Consider the following 22,534-nt stretch of genomic DNA (forward strand, 5'->3'; position numbering starts at 1 on the left):
ATAGGTTGTAAATATATATATATATATACCAGTGAATATGATATATGTAGTTGAGTTGTGTAATGGTACTTAGAGATGGAATTACAGTTACAACAAACAATATCAATAAATGTTTTAAAGAGGTAATTAATTCAAAGTGATGGTACATTGATAATAATAAAGTTAATTGATACTAGAACTATTCAACATGTACTGACACTCTTCCATGTGGTCTAGAATCATGTCCCAAATTATAGATGGTATACAAAAAAAAAAAATTTTAGATATCAAATTTTTAGATCATACCATAAATTAAAAAATATCCCATATAAACCATAGTACAATGTTATTATACTGGAATACTTATGTTAAAATATCACAGTAAACTATGTTTAGGATAACGTCTATGAAAAAATAAAAATATGTTAATATAATATGTGATGGCAAAAAAAAAATCTTTGAGCTTTTGCTTTGCCAAATGTTTTTTACTTATTGTTTTATATTAAGTGTTTAGACATTATTGGTTAGAAAATTTTAGTAGGGATTCTGTGATTCATGCATGTTAGTTAACAATCAATAAGAAAGGAAATTCATTAGTGATATTAGAGAAATTAGTAATTTTAGACAAGACAGTAGAGTGCTAAAAATAAAATAGAAAGTATTAGAAGTGAGACATATACAGAAAAACAAGTTGTTAGTGATGTGAAATATGTTGTTACATATAAAAGTAACTATACAGAAAAGGAATATTAATTAAACAATAGAAAGTTAAAACAAATACAGAAAGAAGAAGGAAAGAAACATGACATAAACTTAGAGATGTCCGATCTCTCCTGCAGACTGCCAAAGATATCTTTGTCCTTGAGGTTGAACAGCTGTTAAAGAGATAAACTTTTCTACTAATCAATCTATGTCATTGTTGTCAAATCTTCTACTAAGGAAAGAGAACAATTAAGAAAAGTAATTATAGTGCATCTGAATTTTAAATGCACACTAATATTACTAAAAACATAAAATTTAATATGGAAACATATGTTTCCTAAAGTATTGTTTGCATGTCTTTCAGCAGTATCTAAAACTACTCAAACAGATCTGGTTTTCTGGTCTGAAGCTTTAAACACCTGCAAAATAAAACATACATTAGAAAAATTCACAACAGTGCTGATGGTTTCCATTCAAGAAATAAAACAAACATTATACTAGATTCCCAACTCTGATATAAAAACATGTATAAATGCTAAATTATTTAATTTAATTAATTTACAACCTTTTTCAGAGATCATAGAATCCAGAATAGCTTTCTTCTACTTTAAACCTAACCTCCATTGTCAAAACAGAACATGAGGTTTACATTTCTACATTTACACTTTTGGTGTAATTTATTTGTATGTATAATTGCTGCTCTTATGATTTTTACATATACATTGCTGTATGTTTGAAATTCACAAGGAAATGTGGGAAAAATTTCAGCATTCAAGTTGTTCAAATTGTTGAAACCCACCAAAACCTTTTCATTATATTGAAATAACACTGGTGCAATATTAGATATTTCAGAGTCAGTTGGATTACCCCTGTTAGTTGCATCAGTTGAAGTGTTACAATGATCACTTTCTTGTGTAACAAAACAATTCTTATTACTTCTCCTCCTATTCAAATGACATGATCTTACACTGTCAGCTGTCAGTTTGTTGATACTGTCCTGGAGGAGGACAGCTGAATGTCTACAATTTTTTAACTGAACCAGCAGTCTTTCTACATAAGAATACTGTAAATTATAACTGACCTGCAGCTTTACAGTTAATGAAAGGGAAGTCAAGACTAAATCCAGCAGTGCTTGTAGAGTTCTTCCCTTTTTTATTTTTCCATCTTTTAATTCCATTGATGAGGTCAAAGTATCCAGACTTTCCTCTATCTCATTTTCATTTATTTCTTTATTTAGTTTAAATGGCCCGCCATATTTAGTGATCCAAAATTGAACATATTCAAGGAAAACATTAGGAAGAAGTAACAAAACAGGGGAAAAAGCTTCTGTGCTGCCTGACGAAACAGTACTTTTAGATACACCACTCCGTAGACTAATAATATCTGCACTAGGTTGCGAACCTTGTGGCACCATTCTTTCCCGAGATTTAAAAAGAAACATACTTACCACGAGCTGAGTCTCGACAATCTGTCCTTGCGTCACGACCAGAACCACAGGACCGGAACGAAGCCCCCAGAAATGGACCCCCCAGAAATGGACGAGCCCCCAGAAATGTCGGATTTATGCTCCTATAGTCCTCCAGGGATATAAAATTCTCAGCCACGATGAGTAAGTCCCTCTTGGATTTAAATAAATACTTACTCAAATCGAGCCTGGCCCCGAAGTTCCCCCTGGGCCTGACTTGAACCAAACAGATTCTCTCAGGAAATTAACCAGACAGCTTTATTTGAGGTATACATTAATACAGAGTATTACAATACAGAGTATTAAATAATAGCTCACACATCCTGAAAGCTCGTGAGGACGTTGAGGGACAATAGGCAATACAACAGATGACTATTTAACCATTTCTTCTTCCATGGGGCTGATCCCTTGACATCCAATCATCATTCTTGTTTTAGCATAACTGTGTCACTATTTCCATCTTAGGGACAGACTCACAGTCTCAGTACAATAGCCAAATAAGGTACAACTGCTGTGTCAACACAGTGTCCGGAATGGTAACTATGCTGTAGTTTCTGAGACGATGTGTCTTGCTTAACCTTGCACTATACTTGTGACATGAGACAACAGATGTATTCCTTTTTCTGTGCAAACATTCTACATTCTAATAACAGAATGGCCTTTAACCTTGAGCTTCTTCTACAACACAGCAATTCTGTATTTTAGTGTCATATTCTATAATCTTTGTTCTTTGATAATAACCACTTATGGCTTAAATCTAAAACTCTGATATCTACACAGGCAAGGATCAAACCGAATACTGGAACTTAGAAGCACACCCAAGAACTATGGAACATAGACCTATAATGGGCAATGAGTCAGGGCAGAGTAGGGTGTTTTATAGCCAGTCATGGCTTACAAAGATCACCTGTGGCCTAATTGGCAACAGGTGAAACAAAGCCATACTTACTAGCAATTACAAGCATAGCCATAGTGAACCAGGACCTTAGCTGTCTGCTTGCATAGAGCAGTGGTAATGCAGACAGAACAGGAATACCAGGTCACTGGTTCAACTCCAGGCAGGTTATCACATATACTAATTGATATAATAATTAAGGGGTGATATAATAATTATGTATAAATATATAAGGGGATCCCATAATAATCATTCTAGTGCAATATTTTCTACTAAGACTTTCCAGCAGACAAAAGGGCATCCATTCTGATTAGAAGGAAGGAGGTTCCATTTGAATATTCGAAAAGGATTTTTTTTTTTCAGTGAGAGCTTTGAAGTAGTGGAATTCTCTCCTTGAATCAGTCATTCTGGCTGATGACATTAAATTCAAGAATGGGTTGGATGGCTTGTTGGCAAGGGGGGAAATACAGGTTTATTCAGGATAGCTCTTAGTACAAGTTGATCCAGGGACTACAATCAAATGCAATCAGATTGCTGAAACTGCAAAGTGCAGAGCTGCTGAATAAAAAGCTCAAAACCCACAAATAAAAAATGAAGACCAATTACAAATTACCTCAGAATATCATTCTCTATGTCATAGTGTGAGTTTGTACCCTATTATGTTGGAAAAACTGAAGGAAAATTCATGGACAGAATGACACCAGTAGATCCCATTTTTAACAGGCATAACAATCTGAATCAATACAATTTCCCATTGCTAAGCATTACTGAGAAAAAGGACACTCTCAACTTATTTTAAAGGATATATAAACCATTAACAAAAATAAATGAAACTTTTCTCAGGGTGGTTTTCTAAGCACTTTTGTACTTTTGTACTTTGTATGTTTTTTTTAGTTTCAGAGCTATTTCACTTTTTATTAATGGCTAATATTAATTAGCCACCTGCTAGTCCTTCCTATAACTGTATGGTCAAAAAGATAGGAGAGAGATACATTTAGCAAAATGTGTTTCCTAAATGTTCCTCTGCTCAGGAAAGGCATAAAAAAGGTTTCTGTGGCTGCTGATCTCATGAGTACAGTTATAGGAATTGAGCGTGAAATGGGAAGTCATCACTGCACATGATTCTTGGAGTTTTATTTCTTTGCATAAAGTTAAGTTTGCTCTGGGTGAAATGTGTACTTGAAGTGATACTGACACAGTTTTTTCTTTTCAAAATATTATTCTACATTAAAAGTTACCTTTAGGTCATGTTGATGTTTTTCACTGATAGTTGCTGCTTTTGTAACTAATTGTGACTTGAAGTTCTTAAACCTCACTGTCAGGGCCGAATTTACATAGCGAGCTCCCCTAGGCCTGCTGTCATTAATTCGCTCAAATTTTCATCATCGGGACCAGAGCAATGGGGATTGGCGCATGTGAAATGTGAAAAACTATCATATCGCCTGCGCTTCCTCAGTGTTTCTGAACCAATGGGGGTGTGGTTGGGCAGCATGCCGCCCCCTTAAATCCTGATGCCCTAGGCCTGGGCCTTGGTGGCCTATCCACAAATCCGGGTCTGCTCACTGTTCTGCCAACCTGACTGTCCCTTCTTAACCTGTCAATTAGAGTTTCTAATGCTAACGGACTACTGCTGCACAAATGTCGCTACCCGCACATAAAGAAACATGGGTGTAAGAAAGGTCATGTAAAAGCATCAGGCAAATATTTTTATGGCAAAATTATAAATGCCATTCAAAGACAATATTATGATAGATATCAAAAAAAAATTGTCTGGTGTCCGTATCTCTTTAAACTCTATTGCACTATGGGGCTTTGCACATGTCCACCTTTCAGTGTACTTCAGTTTTCTGTAAATTGTTGAATTGGGTAGGTTTGCATTGTGTTTCTACTGTATATAAGCCCATAAATGGATAGTTCACATTAAAATTTTAGTATTACTGTACATAGACCCTGGTATTCTATTTGTCTTCATTTTCATTTTTTCCCCTTTACTTAACATTAAGAAACCAAAAACCTGTTGCCCTATTGCCATATAGGCCATTTTGTAACACACTAAAAGTTAATGTTAAAGGGATACTGTCATGGGAAAAAAAAATTTTTTCATAATGAATCAGTTAATAGTGCTGCTCCAGCAGAATTCTGCACTGAAATCCATTTCTCAAAAGAGCAAACAGATTTTTTTATATTCAATTTTGAAATCTGACACGGGGCTAGACATTTTGTCAATTTCCCAGCTGCCCCATGTCATGTGACTTGTGCCTGCACTTCAGGAGAGTAATGCTTTTTGGCAGGCTGCTGTTTCTCCTTCTCAATGTAACTGAAGGAGTCTCAGTGGGACATGGGTTTTTACGATTGAGTGTTGTTCTTAGACCTACCAGGCAGCTGTTATCTTGTGTTAGGGAGCTGTTATCTGGTTACCTTCCCATTGTTCTTTTGTTTGGCTGCTGGGGGGAAAAGGGAGGGGGTGATAATCACTCCAACTTGCATTACAGCAGTAAAGAGTGATTGAAGTTTATCAGAGCACAAGTCACATGACATGGGGCAGCTGGGAAATTGACAAAATGTCTAGCCCCATGTCAGATTTCAAAATTGAATATAAAAAAATCTGTTTGCTCTTTTGAGAAATGGATTTCAGTGCAGAATTCTGCTGGAGCAGCACTATTAACTGATTCATTTTGAAAAAAAAAATTTTTCCCATGACAGTATCCCTTTAAGGTGAACTACTCCTTTAAGTATCCCAAGTACTAACTGCAGTTGTTAGATGATCCAACAATTCCTATTCAAGGGACTAGGAAGTGATTCCATGGAGGTCAGCTGTGTTTTGATCTTTGCAACAAATAACGGTAATATGTGCCATAATCCAGCTACATGTAACGTTCTTTTTTTCTACTCTTAGGAACATCTGCTAAACAACTTGATGCAACTTTCAGCACAAATGCTTCCCTGGAGATATTTGAATTGGACTTGGCAAATCCTTCAATAGATATGAAGTTATGCACAACATATTCATCCACACACAGGTAAAATAAATAATAAAAAATAAAATACAGTTCTGTCAGTTATACTTGCTGGTTCTTTTAGTGGGAGGGTTTTCTGCTTGAGTTAGCTTTATAGCTCTGTTCGCTTATATGATAATGTGAACATTTCTATTGTAATGTGGATCTGGAAAATTTTAAATTAATCTATCTCTTTTATAATTACACCACACAATTGCAAATTATTTGCACTGTTCTGTGGAAATATAAAAATAAATGGCATTATATATGATATTTATGATATATGTATATGATATACATGATATTTGTGTTTAAAGATAATTATACTAATTTTTTAACAGAGCTGTGAGCCCTAGTAAGAATGATATGATATGTTCTGCAGTGAAACCTGCTGTTTTCTGCAAAGTGTTTTGTTACAAATGCTGAAATTCTGTATGCATCTGGAGCTTGCTATAGGGTAACCTGTGCTTTCGTGTTGCTTACAGGTACCATAAACTAATCTGGGGACCACACAGAATGGAGTCTGATGGCACTGCTTCTGGAGTCCTTATCGCAGGAGGAGAAAATGGAAATGTGATTCTTTATGACCCGACAAAGGTCATAAAAGGAGATAGTGAAGTTGTCATTGCTCAGCAAGACAAGCACACAGGGCCAGTGCGAGCCCTGGATGTAAACTCATTCCAGGTTAGCTTCATCCCACTGTCTCTTCATCTGAATGTCTGTAGAAGGGAATATAAAGTCAGTTGTTTGGATTATGTGGGACATTGTGTGTGTTCTTTACTTTTATACAGTTTGTATTGCAGTTTCTGGTCTATAGCTCTCTTTGTACCAACTATATTCCCTGCTTCATATGGAGACACTTCCTGGTTTGCAGACTAATGTGACACACTATTTGCCAGCAAATATGTCTGGGTTTAGGCGAATGACACAGGGAAATTTGCCAGCCACATTAAAGCAAAAAAAAAAACGTCATAAATACCCTGTCACTCCTGTAATACTACATCAGCTAGCATTTTTATGCACAATTATGCAGTTTGACTGTTTTACCTGCAGCAATTCATTGTTCACCAATGGAAAGGTATTTCTGATATTTTGTCGGAACAGTAACACTTAAAGATTTTATGTAACAAATCCATTGTAAACTGCTCTATCATGCAAAAGGTTATTAAAGGGATACTGTCATGGGAAAATTTTTTTTTCAAAATGAATCAGTTAATAGTGCTGCTCCAGCAGAATTCTGCACTGAAATCTATTTCTCAAAAGAGCAAACAGATTTTTTTATATTCAATTTTGAAATCTGACATGGGGCTAGACATTTTGTCAATTTCCCAGCTGCCCCATGTCATGTGACTTGTGCTTTGATAAACTCCAATCACTCTTTACTGCTGTACTGCAAGTTGGAGTGATTATCACCCCCTCCCTTCCCCCCCCAGCAGCCAAATAAAAGAACAATGGGAAGGTAACCAGATAGCAGCTCCCTAACACAAGATAACAGCTGCCTGGCAGATCTAAGAACAACACTCAATAGTAAAAACCCATGTCTCATTGAGACACATTCAGTTACATTGAGAAGGAAAAACAGCAGCCTGCCAGAAAGCATTTCTCTCCTGAAGTACAGGCACAAGTCACATGACATGGGGCAGCTGGGAAATTGACAATATGTCTAGCCCCATGTCAGATTTCAAAATTGAATATAAAAAAATCTGTTTGCTCTTTTGAGAAATGGATTTCAGTGCAGAATTCTGCTGGAGCAGCACTATTAACTGATTCATTCTGAAAATTTTTTTTTTTCCCATGACAGTATCCCTTTTAATACAATGCTTTTTCCAAAGCATAAAGTCTCTGCTTCCAGATGTACACTGTGAGATTTGCATATTGTCTGATAAAGAGTATGTTATGTACCTGCACTGTAAGTAACAGAAACTGTAAAAATCTGAACCAAAAAACCATCAAGAACTTTCTGTGCAGTCCCTTACAGGGGTCATATTGTCCATGTGGTAATTGCAGTTGATGGGGTCCAGCACTGGTGGATGGCGGGGGCGGGTGCACATCCTGTGCCCGGGCCCCGGACATGATTAGTTCCGTTACTGATGTCTCCTTCCAGTAACAATGGAGGCTGTCAAAGGCTGCAATTACATGTTAAAGAACATCTGGCAGTTTTACATTTATTTTCTCTCTGCTCCATTTTTATAGACAAATCTTGTAGCATCAGGTGCCAATGAGTCTGAAATCTATATCTGGGACCTCGATAACTTTGCTGTTCCAATGACACCAGGTGCTAAATCTCAGGTAATACACTTATGATTGACAAACTTGGTTATAATTGTTGTATTGCTATGCAGCATGGGCCACTGTGTCGGCCTGGGTGCACACACAAATTTAGATTCAGAATGCACAGAAGGCAGGAGAAAGATTTGATATCCCTGTAGTATACCTTCATAGCACTGCTGAGCCATTATTAACACATTATACTGCATCTGAGCTACTGGACGATGGGTACAGAAAAACATCAAATTTTGAAGTCCAACATGTGGAATTGAGGGCACTTATGCTAAGCAATAATGTCATAGTAGAGCATTTGTTTTTACTTAAAATAGAACTACACCCTAAAAATGAATATGAATATGTCTAAAAATGCCATATTTTATAAACTAAACTTATTGTACACGCCTAAAGTTTCATCTTCTCAATAGCAGCAATCCAGGACTTCAAACTTGTCACATGGGGTTCCCACCTTGGTAAGTGTCCGTGACACTGCACATTCTCAGCTCCGAGCAGCTGTTGAGAAGCTAAGTTTAGGGGTTGTTGCAAATTTAAAAGCAGAAAATTAGGTTTGTCTGTCAAATAATCTGATGCTACAAGTAGGGATGTAGGGATAAAATAGGATTTGGAATAATTTTTTTGGGTGAGGGGTCCCCTTTAAAGTAAAACATTTATATTTCTATCTGGCAGGTCACATAGTTCTTATGCATCTTTTCAACATAAACCCGATGAACGAATTTATGTCAAAATGGGGAGTAAATTACCCCTTAATTATTAATGTGTTTTTTTTTTTGTTATTTTTTTTATGCCTACAGCCTCTGGAAGATATCAGCTGCATTGCCTGGAACCGACAGGTCCAACACATTCTAGCCTCTGCCAGCCCCAGTGGACGGGCTACAGTGTGGGATCTCAGGAAAAATGAACCAATACTAAAAGTCAGCGACCACAGCAATAGGGTACTCTAGAAATAATCATTTTAAAAAAGCATATAATTTATTTATTTTGTGAACAGCTTATTTCTTTACTTACCTGCCCTTCCCTATACAATATTTACTATTACTAAATGCAGAAGAATAGGCAGTAGGTATAGAAACACTGATGTTTCCAAACCCTAATTATACAGATACACTGCTCTGACATGGCCTGGCATCCAGATGTTGCCACCCAGATGGTCCTTTCCTCAGAAGATGATCGCTTGCCTGTAATACAAATGTGGGACCTCCGATTTGCCTCCTCCCCCCTGCGTGTTATGGAGAGTCACAAAAGGTATGTATGAGCTTACTTTGTTTGATTCAACAAGCTCTGTCAGATTCTTGTGTTAAAGGAGACATATAGGTTAAATGGAAAAAAACCTTAACTCTTCTAGGCAATAATGAATAAATTATGCTGGTTTCACGTTGGTATACAAAGCAATAGTTTCTTTAATAATGACCCCTTTATTGGAGCTCTCTATAGATCTATTACAGTCCCTGTTTCTGATGAGGGGGTGGGCATGTCCTCACTGTCTCAGCCATAAGCACAGTAGTAGGATATAGCCAATCATAGCCCTGCAGTCACATAAGCAAAGACAGGCTTCAGTTACCTATCAGGTAAACATATCACTTCTTAACACTTATTTGCACGTGTCATAAAGAAACTAGGGATGCACAGAATCCAGGATTAGGTTCGGGATTCGGCCAGGATTTGGGCTTTTTCAGCAGGATTTGGCTGAATCCTTCTGCCAAGCCTAACTGAATCTGAATCCTAATTTGCATATGCATTTAGGGTTGGGAGGGAAATCGTGTGACTTTTTGTCACAAAACAAGGAAGTAAAAAATGTTTTCCCTTCCCATCCCTAATTTGCTTATGCAAATTCGGATTATATTCGGTATTCGGCCAAATCTTTTGTGAAGGATTCGGGGGTTCAGCCAAATCCGAAATAGTGGATTTGGTGCATCCCTAAAAAAAACTGCAATATTATAAGTATTTTTTGAATAAATTACATTGCTATGTAGGATAAATCATAAAAAGCTGATCTCGTGACTAGAGGTTAATTTGCTGTTCTTCTTGTGAGTAATTAATGGGTTTTTATGTCAAGGGAGAGGGATGGGGGACTGAGCATTTGTTCCTTCCTGCATGTCTGTCTGTAGGAATGGCTGATTGAGCTTGCACGGTGAGAGGTAGGAGTGGGGAGCTAAATGGAACAGGATTATAAATCAATAGTAAGATTTTTTTTTCCAAAAAACACTTTGAATATTAAAATTTAGTTATATATTTTAATGAAATGTTTTTGAAAATATATTTGAATGTCAAATATTTGTTTTACAGTTCATTTAAGTATCAGACTTTCTAAAATTTCTTTATGTGCAATTTACACACATGCTTTTTTCTCCCTTTACATCTCCAAGAGGTATATTGGCTATTGCTTGGAGCTTGGCAGATCCAGAACTGTTGCTTAGCTCTGGGAAGGATTCCAGGATACTTTGCTCCAATCCCAACACAGGGGAGGTGAGTGTCCTAAAGTTAAATTAGTACACTTAGGGGCAGATTTATCAAGGGTCTAGGGGAAAATTCTAATTAAAAAAATTCTAATTTCTAGCTGTTTTTTGTGTACTTCGACTAGGGAATAGTCCAAATGCGAATCGAAAATATGAATATCAAAATTTATCATGTACTGTGTGTTTAAAACCTGCCAAATTGCTGTTTTAGCCTATGGGGGACCTCCTAGAATTTGGAATCAATTGGTGGACTTTGAAAATTCAAAGTTTTTTTTAGAAAAAATTTTGAATCGAATTTGATCGAATATGAAGCTATTTAGATTCGTACAATTTGAATTATACGTTTTTCCCCCCCCCTGAAATTCGACCTTTAACCCTTTCCCTGCCAGCCGTTTTGTCCTAGATGCGAACATCTACTGCCAAGCAGTTTTTAGACGTTTTGTACTCTTTAACTTTGAGGGCCTTTCTTGGGGCAGTCTTTTAGTTTACCCAGTAAAACAATTTATTGTTTTTTTCAGGACAACCTGAACTTTAAAAATATGCAAGAATTTTGAATTGTGTAATTCTACTTCTGTAAAAAATATAGGCTTCTAAGTGTCTAATAAAATGAAAAAAATCATGTTTCACAAAGAACAATCACATATATCAGAAACATCGTTTATTTTATTTACGAGAACACAGCCGATTTGGAAAGGTCTATGTCTCCTGAACGCGGCAATACCAAATATATATATAGTTTTATGGAGATTTCTCACTTTATAGCTCAAAATCTCTAAGCAGTACACTACCAAATTTCCAAAGCACCACTCCCCAAACGGCATACTTCTGATTTCAAGGCCAAACATTCCACTAACAGTAGGTTTACCCAAGAAAACTATCCATTATTAGAAAGAACAGATTCTGGTGAATCAAAAATGGGTAAAAATATCTTTGTACTCCAAACTACCAAGTTGCAATTGTTTCCTAAAGTTATAATGTTTTATAGAAATTGGTGAATTTTTTGAAAAATTACCTGAAAGCTTCCACTCTACAGCATCATATCTCCCACACATCATTAGGTATCAATGTAAAACACCCCAAATATGAAAGGCTGGGGTCCACTGAACAGTTTGATGCCCAATATGTATCGGTTTACCTAAACATGTGGTAATTCCAGATACTATATAGATTGGGGGGGGGGGGCAAAGTTAGAAAAAAGTACGTTCACCCCAGAAAACCATATATTTTCGGAAAGTACACATTCCCCCGAATCCAATATGGGTATGCATGTCTTTCTACTCCAAAGCACCAAGCTGTCATTTCAGTTGCTGCAAAATCAACACATTTACATCGTTTTGGGGGGCAGCAAAGGTAGAAAAAAGTATGTTCACCCCAGAAAAACATTGATGCCCAATATGCATAGATTTACCAAAGTATGTGTTGTGTATGTGTATGTGTTACAGGCCCACGGTGTGGCCGTGGCAACAGTGATTCTGTTAAAGAAAATGAGTGGAGACACAGAGCCAATGTTACTGGTGTGCTGCTGCTTCTCAACTTTTATTACATTGTTATTTCTCAACATACAGTTTATTATTACCTGTCATTTACAATTCATGTGTCACATACATGCATTCTCAAAGATGCTAACATCTGAACAATATTGTACTTGAGCCTTCTTTCATAACTTCACATTCAAGGCAAATAACATATGCGATGTCAGCCTCATCATAGCAGTATTATATTTACACATATAAGTATATATGCTTTATTCACAGTATTGGCTGCAGCAATAAATACATCCGTTGAATGTATAACCTTAACAGGGTGAGATCTAACAGACAGACAGACTGATGCTGTAGGTTGGCCTCAGTTAAAGAGCAACCTCTTTAACTGGCAACAGCCTGATTTGTAACACTTTTCAAAATAACTGATAACCCAAAATCTCCAAATCAGAGAATATACATAAGTATCAATGTATCTGAACAAGTATATATATAAAAAAAAAAAAAGTTGCATCAGACATTTTGTCACTCTATAGATACTATGTTACAATTCCCATGTTAAGGCAACATATAAGCCTTTCTAAGCACTCACTGCCTTCAACATGGATCTGTTGTTTAGATGACAATATTGTACAGCCACATTTTGAACCAAACAGTTGGCTACATACCTGTTAAAGAAAATGAGTGGAGACACAGAGCCAATGTTACTGTTGTGCTGCTGCTTCTCAACTGACAAAACAGCAGCTCTCTGTGTCTAAACTACCTCACAGTGTGGGCTTATGGGTAACCCCTATTGGTGGGAATGTGAATGGATTACACCACTATACAGAACTTGGCTACAGTCTGATGCACAGATACAGTATACATATATATATATGAAAAACGTGCCTATGAATTTTCACGCTAGCCAACTAAGCTGCAGAAAAAAGAACCCTAATTGCGCGTTATGTGCCGGAAGACCCCCAAACTGTAAAAAGACCCCCAGAAACCCATATATTTTTGGAAAGCACATATTTTGTTGGATCAAACTAAGTAAAATCTATCTTTCTCTACCAAAGCACCAAACAGCAAAACTATACTAAAGATACATAAGGAACAATAATGCAGGGATAAAATTGCAATAAAACCACAAAAATAGCGTAAATCAATGCAATAACAAAATAATTGTTCTGACAGCGTAATTAGTGGCCAAAATCGATTATCCAATAGTCACGCTGCCAAAATAACACGTTTTTAGGCAAAAAACCCCACAAAAGATAACAGTACAATGATACGTATAAAAAAAAAAAACCACCTGTTTGTGTATACATATTTGTGCACTAATAAAAGTTGTCTGAGTGTGCAAATACATGTAAGTGTAAATAAATGTACAAAAGGGACCAAGTGTGCTAAAATAAAAAATACCAAACTTTACTAAAATGTAAGTGTATAAATGTACTGTAAGTATGTGTAGGTGCAGATAAGTGTGTAAAAAAACCGTGCACTTACCCTTTTTGGAGCAGGAGGATCGCTGGAGATGTCCTGGCAGCGTGTCTGCAGAGTTGTTGCGCAGCAGGAAGTGCGTGGGCGGCTCTGCAGGCAGGAAGGTGAGTGTAGTAGCAGACGCTCCATGCGATGCATCTGCTACTTTGAAGTCGGACTTGACAGCCCCCCAGCCTCGTTGCCTAGGGGGCTGTCTTCTCTCCCCACTCTCTGCGGAGACGGCAAAAGCCGCCAAACCAGAGAGAGAGCTCATCTGCTAAAGAACGTACCATGTACGTTCTTGGCAGCCTGTGCATTTGCCTGCCAGCACGTACGCTGTAAGTGCTTGGCAGGCAAAGGGTTAATAAATCTGCCCCTAAATGTTTACTTTCATTATAAGCCTTTTATAGGTCAGCATGTAGTCTGTGTAAGAATTTATTAAATGTACCCTGCATTAAGACCTGGCCACCAAATACCCTCAAACTAAGGCACTAAAGGCAGTCAAAGCTGAAAATTGTGATCTGCACACAATTTGTTAGTATATAAACTCTTTACCTGTAAAATATCCTGACAAGAACCTTTACTACAAATTACCCGCTAAATGAAATTATTTTTAAAATTGACATACCTTTTGTTTAGCACCTATGGAGTACCTATGTTGCTTTTAGCTTTATCTGTGCTGTTTTGTATCAGCCAACACTATTTTTTACTACTATATAACAAATACAAAATCTGTGCAATATTTATAAATTACATCAGTAACTTTGCTGAAAGAGTAGCTATTTAGGTGCCAGTAAAAATAAAATAAAAGCTTGTGGCATTCATTGTTCACCTCAAATTTGATTGTGTCACCAAGCACCTCAATCAGCTATGTCCTTAGTATAAAGCTAAGTGCCATCATGCTGTTGTACTTGAGGCAGTAGTACATCTTGCTTAACAGCTTTTTTTCTCCAACTTTGTAATTTTTCTTGATATTTGTCATTTTAAGGTGTCTGTCAATGATAGTAACTTGTAATGAGCAATATTTAACACTTCTTGTATAAGAACAAGAGGCATAGAAAAAAGTGGAGAAACTGGAATAATAGAAAAGGGAAAAGAACAGAACATAGGTCTCCTATGAGTTAAGCAAGGTCCTACCATGCTTAATACATAGAAGCCTCCTAATTAATGCTGTCATACCATTAGGTTGCAGTAATCTTATTATTTCACTAAAAGAGCTGGAAAGGGGTCCTACCAATTGTGGTTCAAGATAAAGAGAGCTAATAGCGTTTGCATGGCACAACTTGCTTGCTCTCTATGCTATTTATTAGTAGGGATGGGCAAATTTTTTATCCTTGTTTCGAAAAAAACTTAAAACATGGGAAATACTCCCTCATCTAAATGTATTAGAACTTGAAGAGACTGTGGAAAAAAAAAAGGAAAATCAGGGAAAACATTAAACCTGGGAACATAAATTTGGGGTTATACTCTAGTTAAAAATCCATCCAAGTTCAACCCCTCCAAATGATACCCAGCATCAATACACACACACTGACCTCTCCATACACTCACATAAACTATATACTTTATATGAATATCTATACTAATTGTAGAGTTTATTATCACAATATCCTTTGATATCATGATTATCCAAGAAAATAACCAAGCATTAACAGAATCAGCCATAACCACATAATCTGGCAAGGCATTCCACTACCTCACTGTGAAGAACCACCTACGCAGCTTTAAATGAAAGTTCTATTCCTCTAGTCTAAAGGGGTGGCCTCTGATGCGGTGTTCCTTTTGATAGGGAAAAAGGTCCCCCACTATCTGTCTATATAATGCCCTCTAATGTACTTGTAAAGAGTAATCATGTTGCCTCACAAGCTCTTTTCGATAGAAAACAACCCCAACCATGGCTGTCTACCCTCATACAGGGCAATATTTATATATAGGCCCTGGAGGGCCTGGGCCTAGGGCGGCACAGTTTTGGGCGGCCTTTTTTTTGTTTAAAAAAAAAACCCTCCCCACCCTCTGCCATGGATTTCCATAGGAAATCCAGTGACAGAGCTGAGGGGGTGAGGGGTCGGATGAACACTGCAGAAGTGACGTCACGCACATCGCACTGACATCTCTTCCACTTAACGCGCTGCATGACGTCAAACCTGCACTGCACACTCCAGTTGAGGCCCTACCAGGGACCTATAAAGAGGCAATATTATGCTTTCACAGAAGTTTAGGCACCTTATGAAAAGCATTAGAGGCTCATTAATGCAAGTATTTTGGAAAGAGGTATATACCTCTTGTGAAGTGCTTACACAGGCTATTAGGATTCTCAGTTTATGAAGATTTTCATGGTCAGGCTCATTATGGGTGGCAATCGTGTGTTGTCATTTATATGAGAAAAAGCATAACCAGATTAAGTAACCGTTTCTTGTCATTACAACTGAAAAAGAGAGAGGCAAGTACTGTACTAGTGTCCCAGTAGGCTTCTAAGTTATTTGCTTTTGAGTCTTATCGACAATGTTAATCAAGAATTTTTTAATCTTGTTTATATTAGTGGGCACTGTTGCTGAGCCTATAAAGGGGTTTGATCAATACATTAGTAAGCATATAAATTGGTGTAGAGAACTGCATCATCAAGAATGGGCTGTGTCACTGTTCGTAGAACTGACCTTTACTCCAGGAACTTCAGTAAATGGGGAATATTAGGACATAATTATTAGAAACCCCCAGGGCATACTCTCTGCCAGCTGCAGCACCAGCCATAGCCTGTTTGTTTTACACTGCCTCTTCTCCTCCACAAGCACTGCTGAAGCCCTAATGGTGCGTCTGCTACCATTAGGCTCTGACACACAGTAGTAGAGAGAGAGTTTCTAAGTCATTGAGCACATACTGCTTATGTCATACAAGAGCAATCTGTCTCTTCAGTTGATATAACATTTTGGCTGTTTTTCCTAGAATTTACAGACTACATACATACTAGTATAAAAAGCTTACAATCAGTAAGAAAATTAAAAACAATGGCCAGAACAAGCTGAACTATACTGAGTTTATGTGCAAAAGCCTGAAGCTGGAGAAACAAAGATGTAACCTTTCATATACCTAGTTATAGTAGGACAACAATACAATAAATAAGAACAGTGCTGAACTAAAACTGTAACAGTTATAAAAAATCTCAAATAAATTTGAAAATGATCTTGAAGTGAAAATGAAGTGTTCAGTATATAAAACAACTTGAATCTTTAAGTGACATATACAGTATATAAAAACATTATCATAAGATAATTAAGGGTTAAAAATGTGCTCCATAGCAATACACAAAAAATGCAGCAACCTCACAGAACATAAATAAAGCATCTAAAAATACAATAAAATAACTAATAACAATAAAAAATGCTTTGCCCAATAAAAAAAATCTGTATGTCTATTGTAACTATGCAAAATTATAAAATGTAGTGTTTAAAATCTAGTATAGTAGTGCAAACAAGGCAGGTAGGTAGGCAGGCAGAACTCAGGCTCAGGAATGTAGGAGGGACACTTGGAGGCAGAATGGAAGGGGATTTGTGGGCTATAGCTGGCACATTGCTTCAACATCAGAAGTATGTGCCTGCTATTCCCATTGGCTCTTGGGCTTATCTGTAGCAAGCAGACCCCATTTTACATTGATTGGAAATATTGAGATCTATGGCAGTTAAGTGGTTAAATGGTAAGTAAACCACAAATCATTTTTTACACTACAGTCAATATGTCCATCTCTTTCCATGACCTCTGGCATGCAGGCGTGCATGTTAAATTCTTATATATTTTAAATACATATGGCAACTGGGAACTCCTACAGCAGTTTAAGACACTTAAGAAGGATGTTGCCTTTTTAAGCATGAAACAGCCAATCAGTCTCTACTTTAACAACTTTTTGCCCTTCACAGGTTTTGTATGAACTACCAACTGACACACACTGGTGTTTTGATATGCAGTGGTGTCCTAGGAACCCTGCAGTTCTTTCCGCTGCTTCATTTGATGGACGTATCAGCATTTACTCTATTATGGGTGGAAACAATGACAGTCACAAGCAGGCAGACAAGGTAAAACACACTTTTGCTCTATTACATGGGTGGTTCACCTTTACAGTTTGTTTACTTTTAGTATGTTATAGAGTTGCTAATTCTAAGCAACTTTTCATTTGTTCTTCATTTTTTTTATCATTTTGTAATTATTTGCTGCCTTCTTCAGACTCTTTCCAGCTTTCAAATGGGTGTCACTCACCCCATCTAAAAAACAAATGCTGTGTAAAGCCACAGCTATATTGTTATTGCTATTTTATCACTCATCTTACTATTTGGGCTCTCTCATATTCATATTTCAGTCTCTTATTTAAATCAATGCATATTTGCTAGGGTAATTTACACTAGTAACCAAATGCAAACTGTAGTGCTGCAAAATATCTAAAAAAGTACAAATTATAAAAAATGAAAACTAATTGCAAATTTTCTCAGAATATCACTCTCTACGTCATACTAAAAGATAGTTTAAAGGTGAGCAAAGGTGGGTCCCATCCAGTGCATAATTATACATTTCTTAGCATAATATAATAAAGCTCTAAACCTCAGTTTTGCATTCGCAGTAGGCACTAAATGGTCCACTACCCCCAGTAGACACACCTGTGGAGAATTCACCTGTGGAAAGTCAAGGGTAGTTGCTAGGCTATTACCTGAGACCAATAGGTGTTTATTACTGGGCACGCCCAGATCATGTTATGTAGTAAGTTAGGTTGAAAAAAAACACATGTCCATCGAGTTCAACTTTTTTACTTTTTTTAACCTGCCTATCTGCCAGAGGAAGCCAAAAAAAAAAAACCCATCTGAAGCCTCTCCAATTTGCCTCAGAGGGGGAAAAATTCCTTCCTGACTCCAAAATGGCAATCGGACTAGTCCCTGAATCAACTTGTACTATGAGCTATCTTCCATAACCCTGTATTCCTTCACTTGCTAAAAAGCCACCCAACCCCTTCTTAAAACTATCTAATGTATCAGCCAGTACAACTGGTTCAGGAAGAGAATTCCACATCGTCACAGCTCTCACTGTAAAAAATAGTAATATTTAGGCGGAACCTCTTTTCTTCTAATAAGAATGGGTTACCTTGTGTCAGCTGGAAAGACCTACTGATAAATAAAACATTAGAGAGATTATTATATGATCCCCTTATATATTTATACATCGTTATCATATAACTCCCTTAAGCGCCTCTTCTCCAGTGTGAACATCCCTAACTTGGCCAGTGTTTCCTCATAGCTAAGATTTTCCATACCTTTTACCAGCTTAGCTGCCCTTCTCTGCACCCTCTCTCAGGGCAGCCATCGGGGGGGACAGGGGGGAGAGTTATAGGGGGCCCGAGGGTAAGGGGGGTCCTGCCACGCCACACTTACTTGATTCGCCGGGCCTCCCATCTTTCTGAGCGCTGCTGACTTCGGAAAGGCACGGACGTTTAAGGGGCCCTGGCCACCAATTTTCTTATAATGTGGGGGGGTGGGCCCTGACCACCAATTTTGGCCACCAATTTTTTTTCTCATGTGGCTTCCTAGCCACCAATATTTTTTAATGGGGGGGGCTCTGGCCACAAATGGTTTTTAATGGGGGGGCCCGGTACACCAATATCTTTTTATTTTTTATTAAAATGTGGGAACCCTAGCCACCAATATTTTTTTTTTGTTTTTTTACTGTGTGGTGGGGGGGCGGACCTGTGGGGTGGGGATGGTGTAACTGTAGGTGGGGCTTGCAGTGAGCCCAGGAAATTTTGACGTATGGGGCCCTGTGATTTCTGATGGCGGATCTGCCCTCTCTAATACAATAATGTCCTGTTTGAGTGATGGGGACCAAAACTGTACGGCATATTCTAGATGGCCTTATCAGTGCTCTATAAAGAATGACCCCCTCCTCCAGTGAATCTATACCCCTTTTAATACAGCTCAAGACCTTATTTACCCTTGATGCTGCTGATGTTGCTTGCTACAAGGACTCAGAAGTCCTTTTCCATAATGGATTTGCCTAGTGCAGTCCCATTAAGGGTATAAGTGGCTTGGATATTTTTACATCCCAGGTGCATGACTTTACATTTATCAACATTGAATCTCATTTGCCACTTAGCTGCACAGATTGCCAGTTTGTCCTGTTGCAAGGATGCCACATCCTGGATGGAATTTATTGGGCTGGATAGTTTTGTTATCTGCAAACACTGATGCAGTGCAGTTTTGGACTCCAGTCCTTAAGAGGGGATATAAATGAGCTGGAGAGAGTGCAGAGACGTGCAACTAAACTGGTTAGAGGTGCGGAAGACTTAAATTATGATGGTAGACTGTCATGGTTGGGGTTGTTTTCTCTGGAAAAAAGGCGCTTGTGAGGGGACATGATTACACTTTACAAGTAAATTAGAGGACATTATAGACACATAGTAGGGGACCTTTTTACCCATAAAGAGGATCACTGTACCATAGGCCACCCCTTTAGACTAGAAGAAAAGAACTTTCATTTTGAAGCAACGTAGGGAGTTCTTCACGGTCAGGACAGTGAGGTTGTCGAATGCATTGCCAGGTGATGTTGTAATGGCTGATTCAGTTAATGCCTTTAAGAATGGCTTGGATGATTTCTTGGACAGATAGAATATCAAAGGTTATTGTAATACTAAACTCTATAGTTAGTATAGGTATGGGTATATACCCATACCTATACTAACTATAGAGTTTAGTATTACAATAATTTGTGTGAAAGTAGGGAGGGGTTGTGTATGGATGCTGGGTTTTCATTTGGAGGGGTTGGACTTCATGGGCTTTGTCTTTTTCAACCTGATTTAACTATGCAATTGATACATTACTTACAATATCCTCCCCTAAGTCATTAATGAATAAGTTAAATAAAAGTTGACCCAATACTGAGCCCTGAGGGACCCCACTAAGAACCTTACTCCAAGCAGAGAATGTACCATTAACAACCACCCTCTGTACTCGATCCTGTAACCAGTTTCCTATCCATGTGCAAACAGCTTCATTTAGCCCAACAGACCTGAGTTTAGAAAGCAGTCGTTTGTGGGGCATGGTATCAAATGCTTTGGCAAAATCCAAATAGATCACATCTACTGCCCTCCCACTGTCCAGCGTCTTACTTATCTTATCATAAAACATGACCTGACATGACCTATCCTTCATAAAGCCTGATTGCTGCTCATAATGCCATTCACTAGGACAACATTTTGAATGGGATCCCTTAACAAGCCTTCAAATAATTTGCCCACCACCGATGTCAAACTTACTGGCCTATAATTGGCAGGCTGAGATCGTAATACCTTTTTAAATATTTGAATGACAATCCATAGGTACCATAACAGATGAAAGTGAATCTGAGAAAATCAGAAATAGGGGCTGGTCTAAAACTGAACTAAGCTCTCTTAGAACCCGGGGGTGTATGCCATCAGGCCCTGGAGCCTTGTTTACATTAATTTTTATTAAAACTTTATGGATCATATCCTGAGTCAGCCAGTGACTAGATTGAGCTGAGCCATCAATGCAGCCAGGGGCGTAACTATAGAGGAAGCAGACCCTGCGGTTGCAGGGGGCCCAGGAGTGTAGGGGGCCCAGTGAGACCCTAATTAATTGGCAATTTTAATATATCTTGGTAAAATAGGCCAACTTATAAATATTTTGGGGCCCTAAATTGAATTTGCTATTGGGCCCAGTAACAACTAGTTACGCCACTGAATGCAGCTATGAAGTAAGCCTGGGAATTCAGACTCCTCTATTGTATACACTGAAGAAAAGAACTGATTTAGCACATTTGCCTTTTTTGTATCTGTTACAACCATACTGGTACCATTATTTAATGGAGCAACACTCCCAGCCTGCATCTTTTGACTATTAATATATTTAAAAAACTTCTTGGCGTTAGTCTTAGCCTCCGCTGCAATGCACTCTTCATTTTCTTTCTTTGCCTTCCGGATTGCTGATTTACAACATTTATTATAATGTTTATATTCATTGAATGCAGCTTCTGTCCCTACAGATTTGTAGTTTTTAAATGCCTTTCTCTTGTTTTCTATTAACTTCTTTACTTCTATATTAAGCCACATAGGGTGACTCCTTAAGGGAATAAATTGAGAACAATAATGATTTAATAACATTTTAAATGACAACCATTTCTGTTCTGTGTTTTTAGCTGAAAACATAATGCACCAATCAATTCTCTGCCCTCAAGGCACTAAAATTAGCTTTTCTGAAATTAATGTTTTTGTTGCCCCAGTGTATATTTTTTTTTCACCAGACATTAAATGATATAACATTATGATCATTATTACCCAGGGGTTCAATGACTTGCACATTTGCTATAAGTTCTGGGTCATTTGAGATCACTAGATCCAGAATAGCATTTTTCCTGGTTGGCTCCTCAACAACCTGTGCCATAAAATTGTCTTGCAACAAGTTTATAAACTTGTTCCCATTAACTGATCTGGCAGTATTGCTCCAGTCAATATCTGGGTAATTAAAATCCCCCATTATCAATCTAGCTGCCTTTTCTATTTGCACCAGAAGCTTAGCCTCCTCCTCCTCCTCACTTACATTAGGGGGTCTATAGCATATCCCTACAATTAATTTGCTGGAATCTTTACAATTGGTGAAGAACTCCACCCATAAGAATTCTGCCCCCTCATGTTCTAACATAACCTCCTCCTTAATATAAGCTTTTAAATCCTGCCTAACAAACAGACATACCACTCCTCCTTTTCTATTGCCTCTGTCCCTCCGAAACAAAGTATAACTGCTGATATTAACTGCCCAGTCATGCGACTCATT

General features: G+C 37.7%; 1 protein-coding gene across 18 annotated transcripts in view; it reads left to right on the top strand.

Moving 5' to 3' along the window:
* LOC108711672 (protein transport protein Sec31A) overlaps positions 1-22,534 on the top strand; it is a 232,555-nt gene that overhangs the window by 41,631 nt on the left and 168,390 nt on the right. For all 18 annotated transcript variants that reach the window (XM_041591387.1, XM_041591395.1, XM_041591430.1 and 15 more), the window contains 7 exons: positions 5,938-6,061; positions 6,523-6,721; positions 8,231-8,326; positions 9,115-9,255; positions 9,423-9,565; positions 10,687-10,786; positions 17,627-17,782. In XM_041591387.1, coding sequence (XP_041447321.1) covers positions 5,938-6,061; positions 6,523-6,721; positions 8,231-8,326; positions 9,115-9,255; positions 9,423-9,565; positions 10,687-10,786; positions 17,627-17,782 — 959 coding nt within the window. The remainder of the gene's footprint in view (positions 1-5,937; positions 6,062-6,522; positions 6,722-8,230; positions 8,327-9,114; positions 9,256-9,422; positions 9,566-10,686; positions 10,787-17,626; positions 17,783-22,534) is intronic.

Source organism: Xenopus laevis, chromosome 1L (assembly GCF_017654675.1).
Source record: "Xenopus laevis strain J_2021 chromosome 1L, Xenopus_laevis_v10.1, whole genome shotgun sequence".
NCBI lineage: Eukaryota > Metazoa > Chordata > Amphibia > Anura > Pipidae > Xenopus > Xenopus laevis.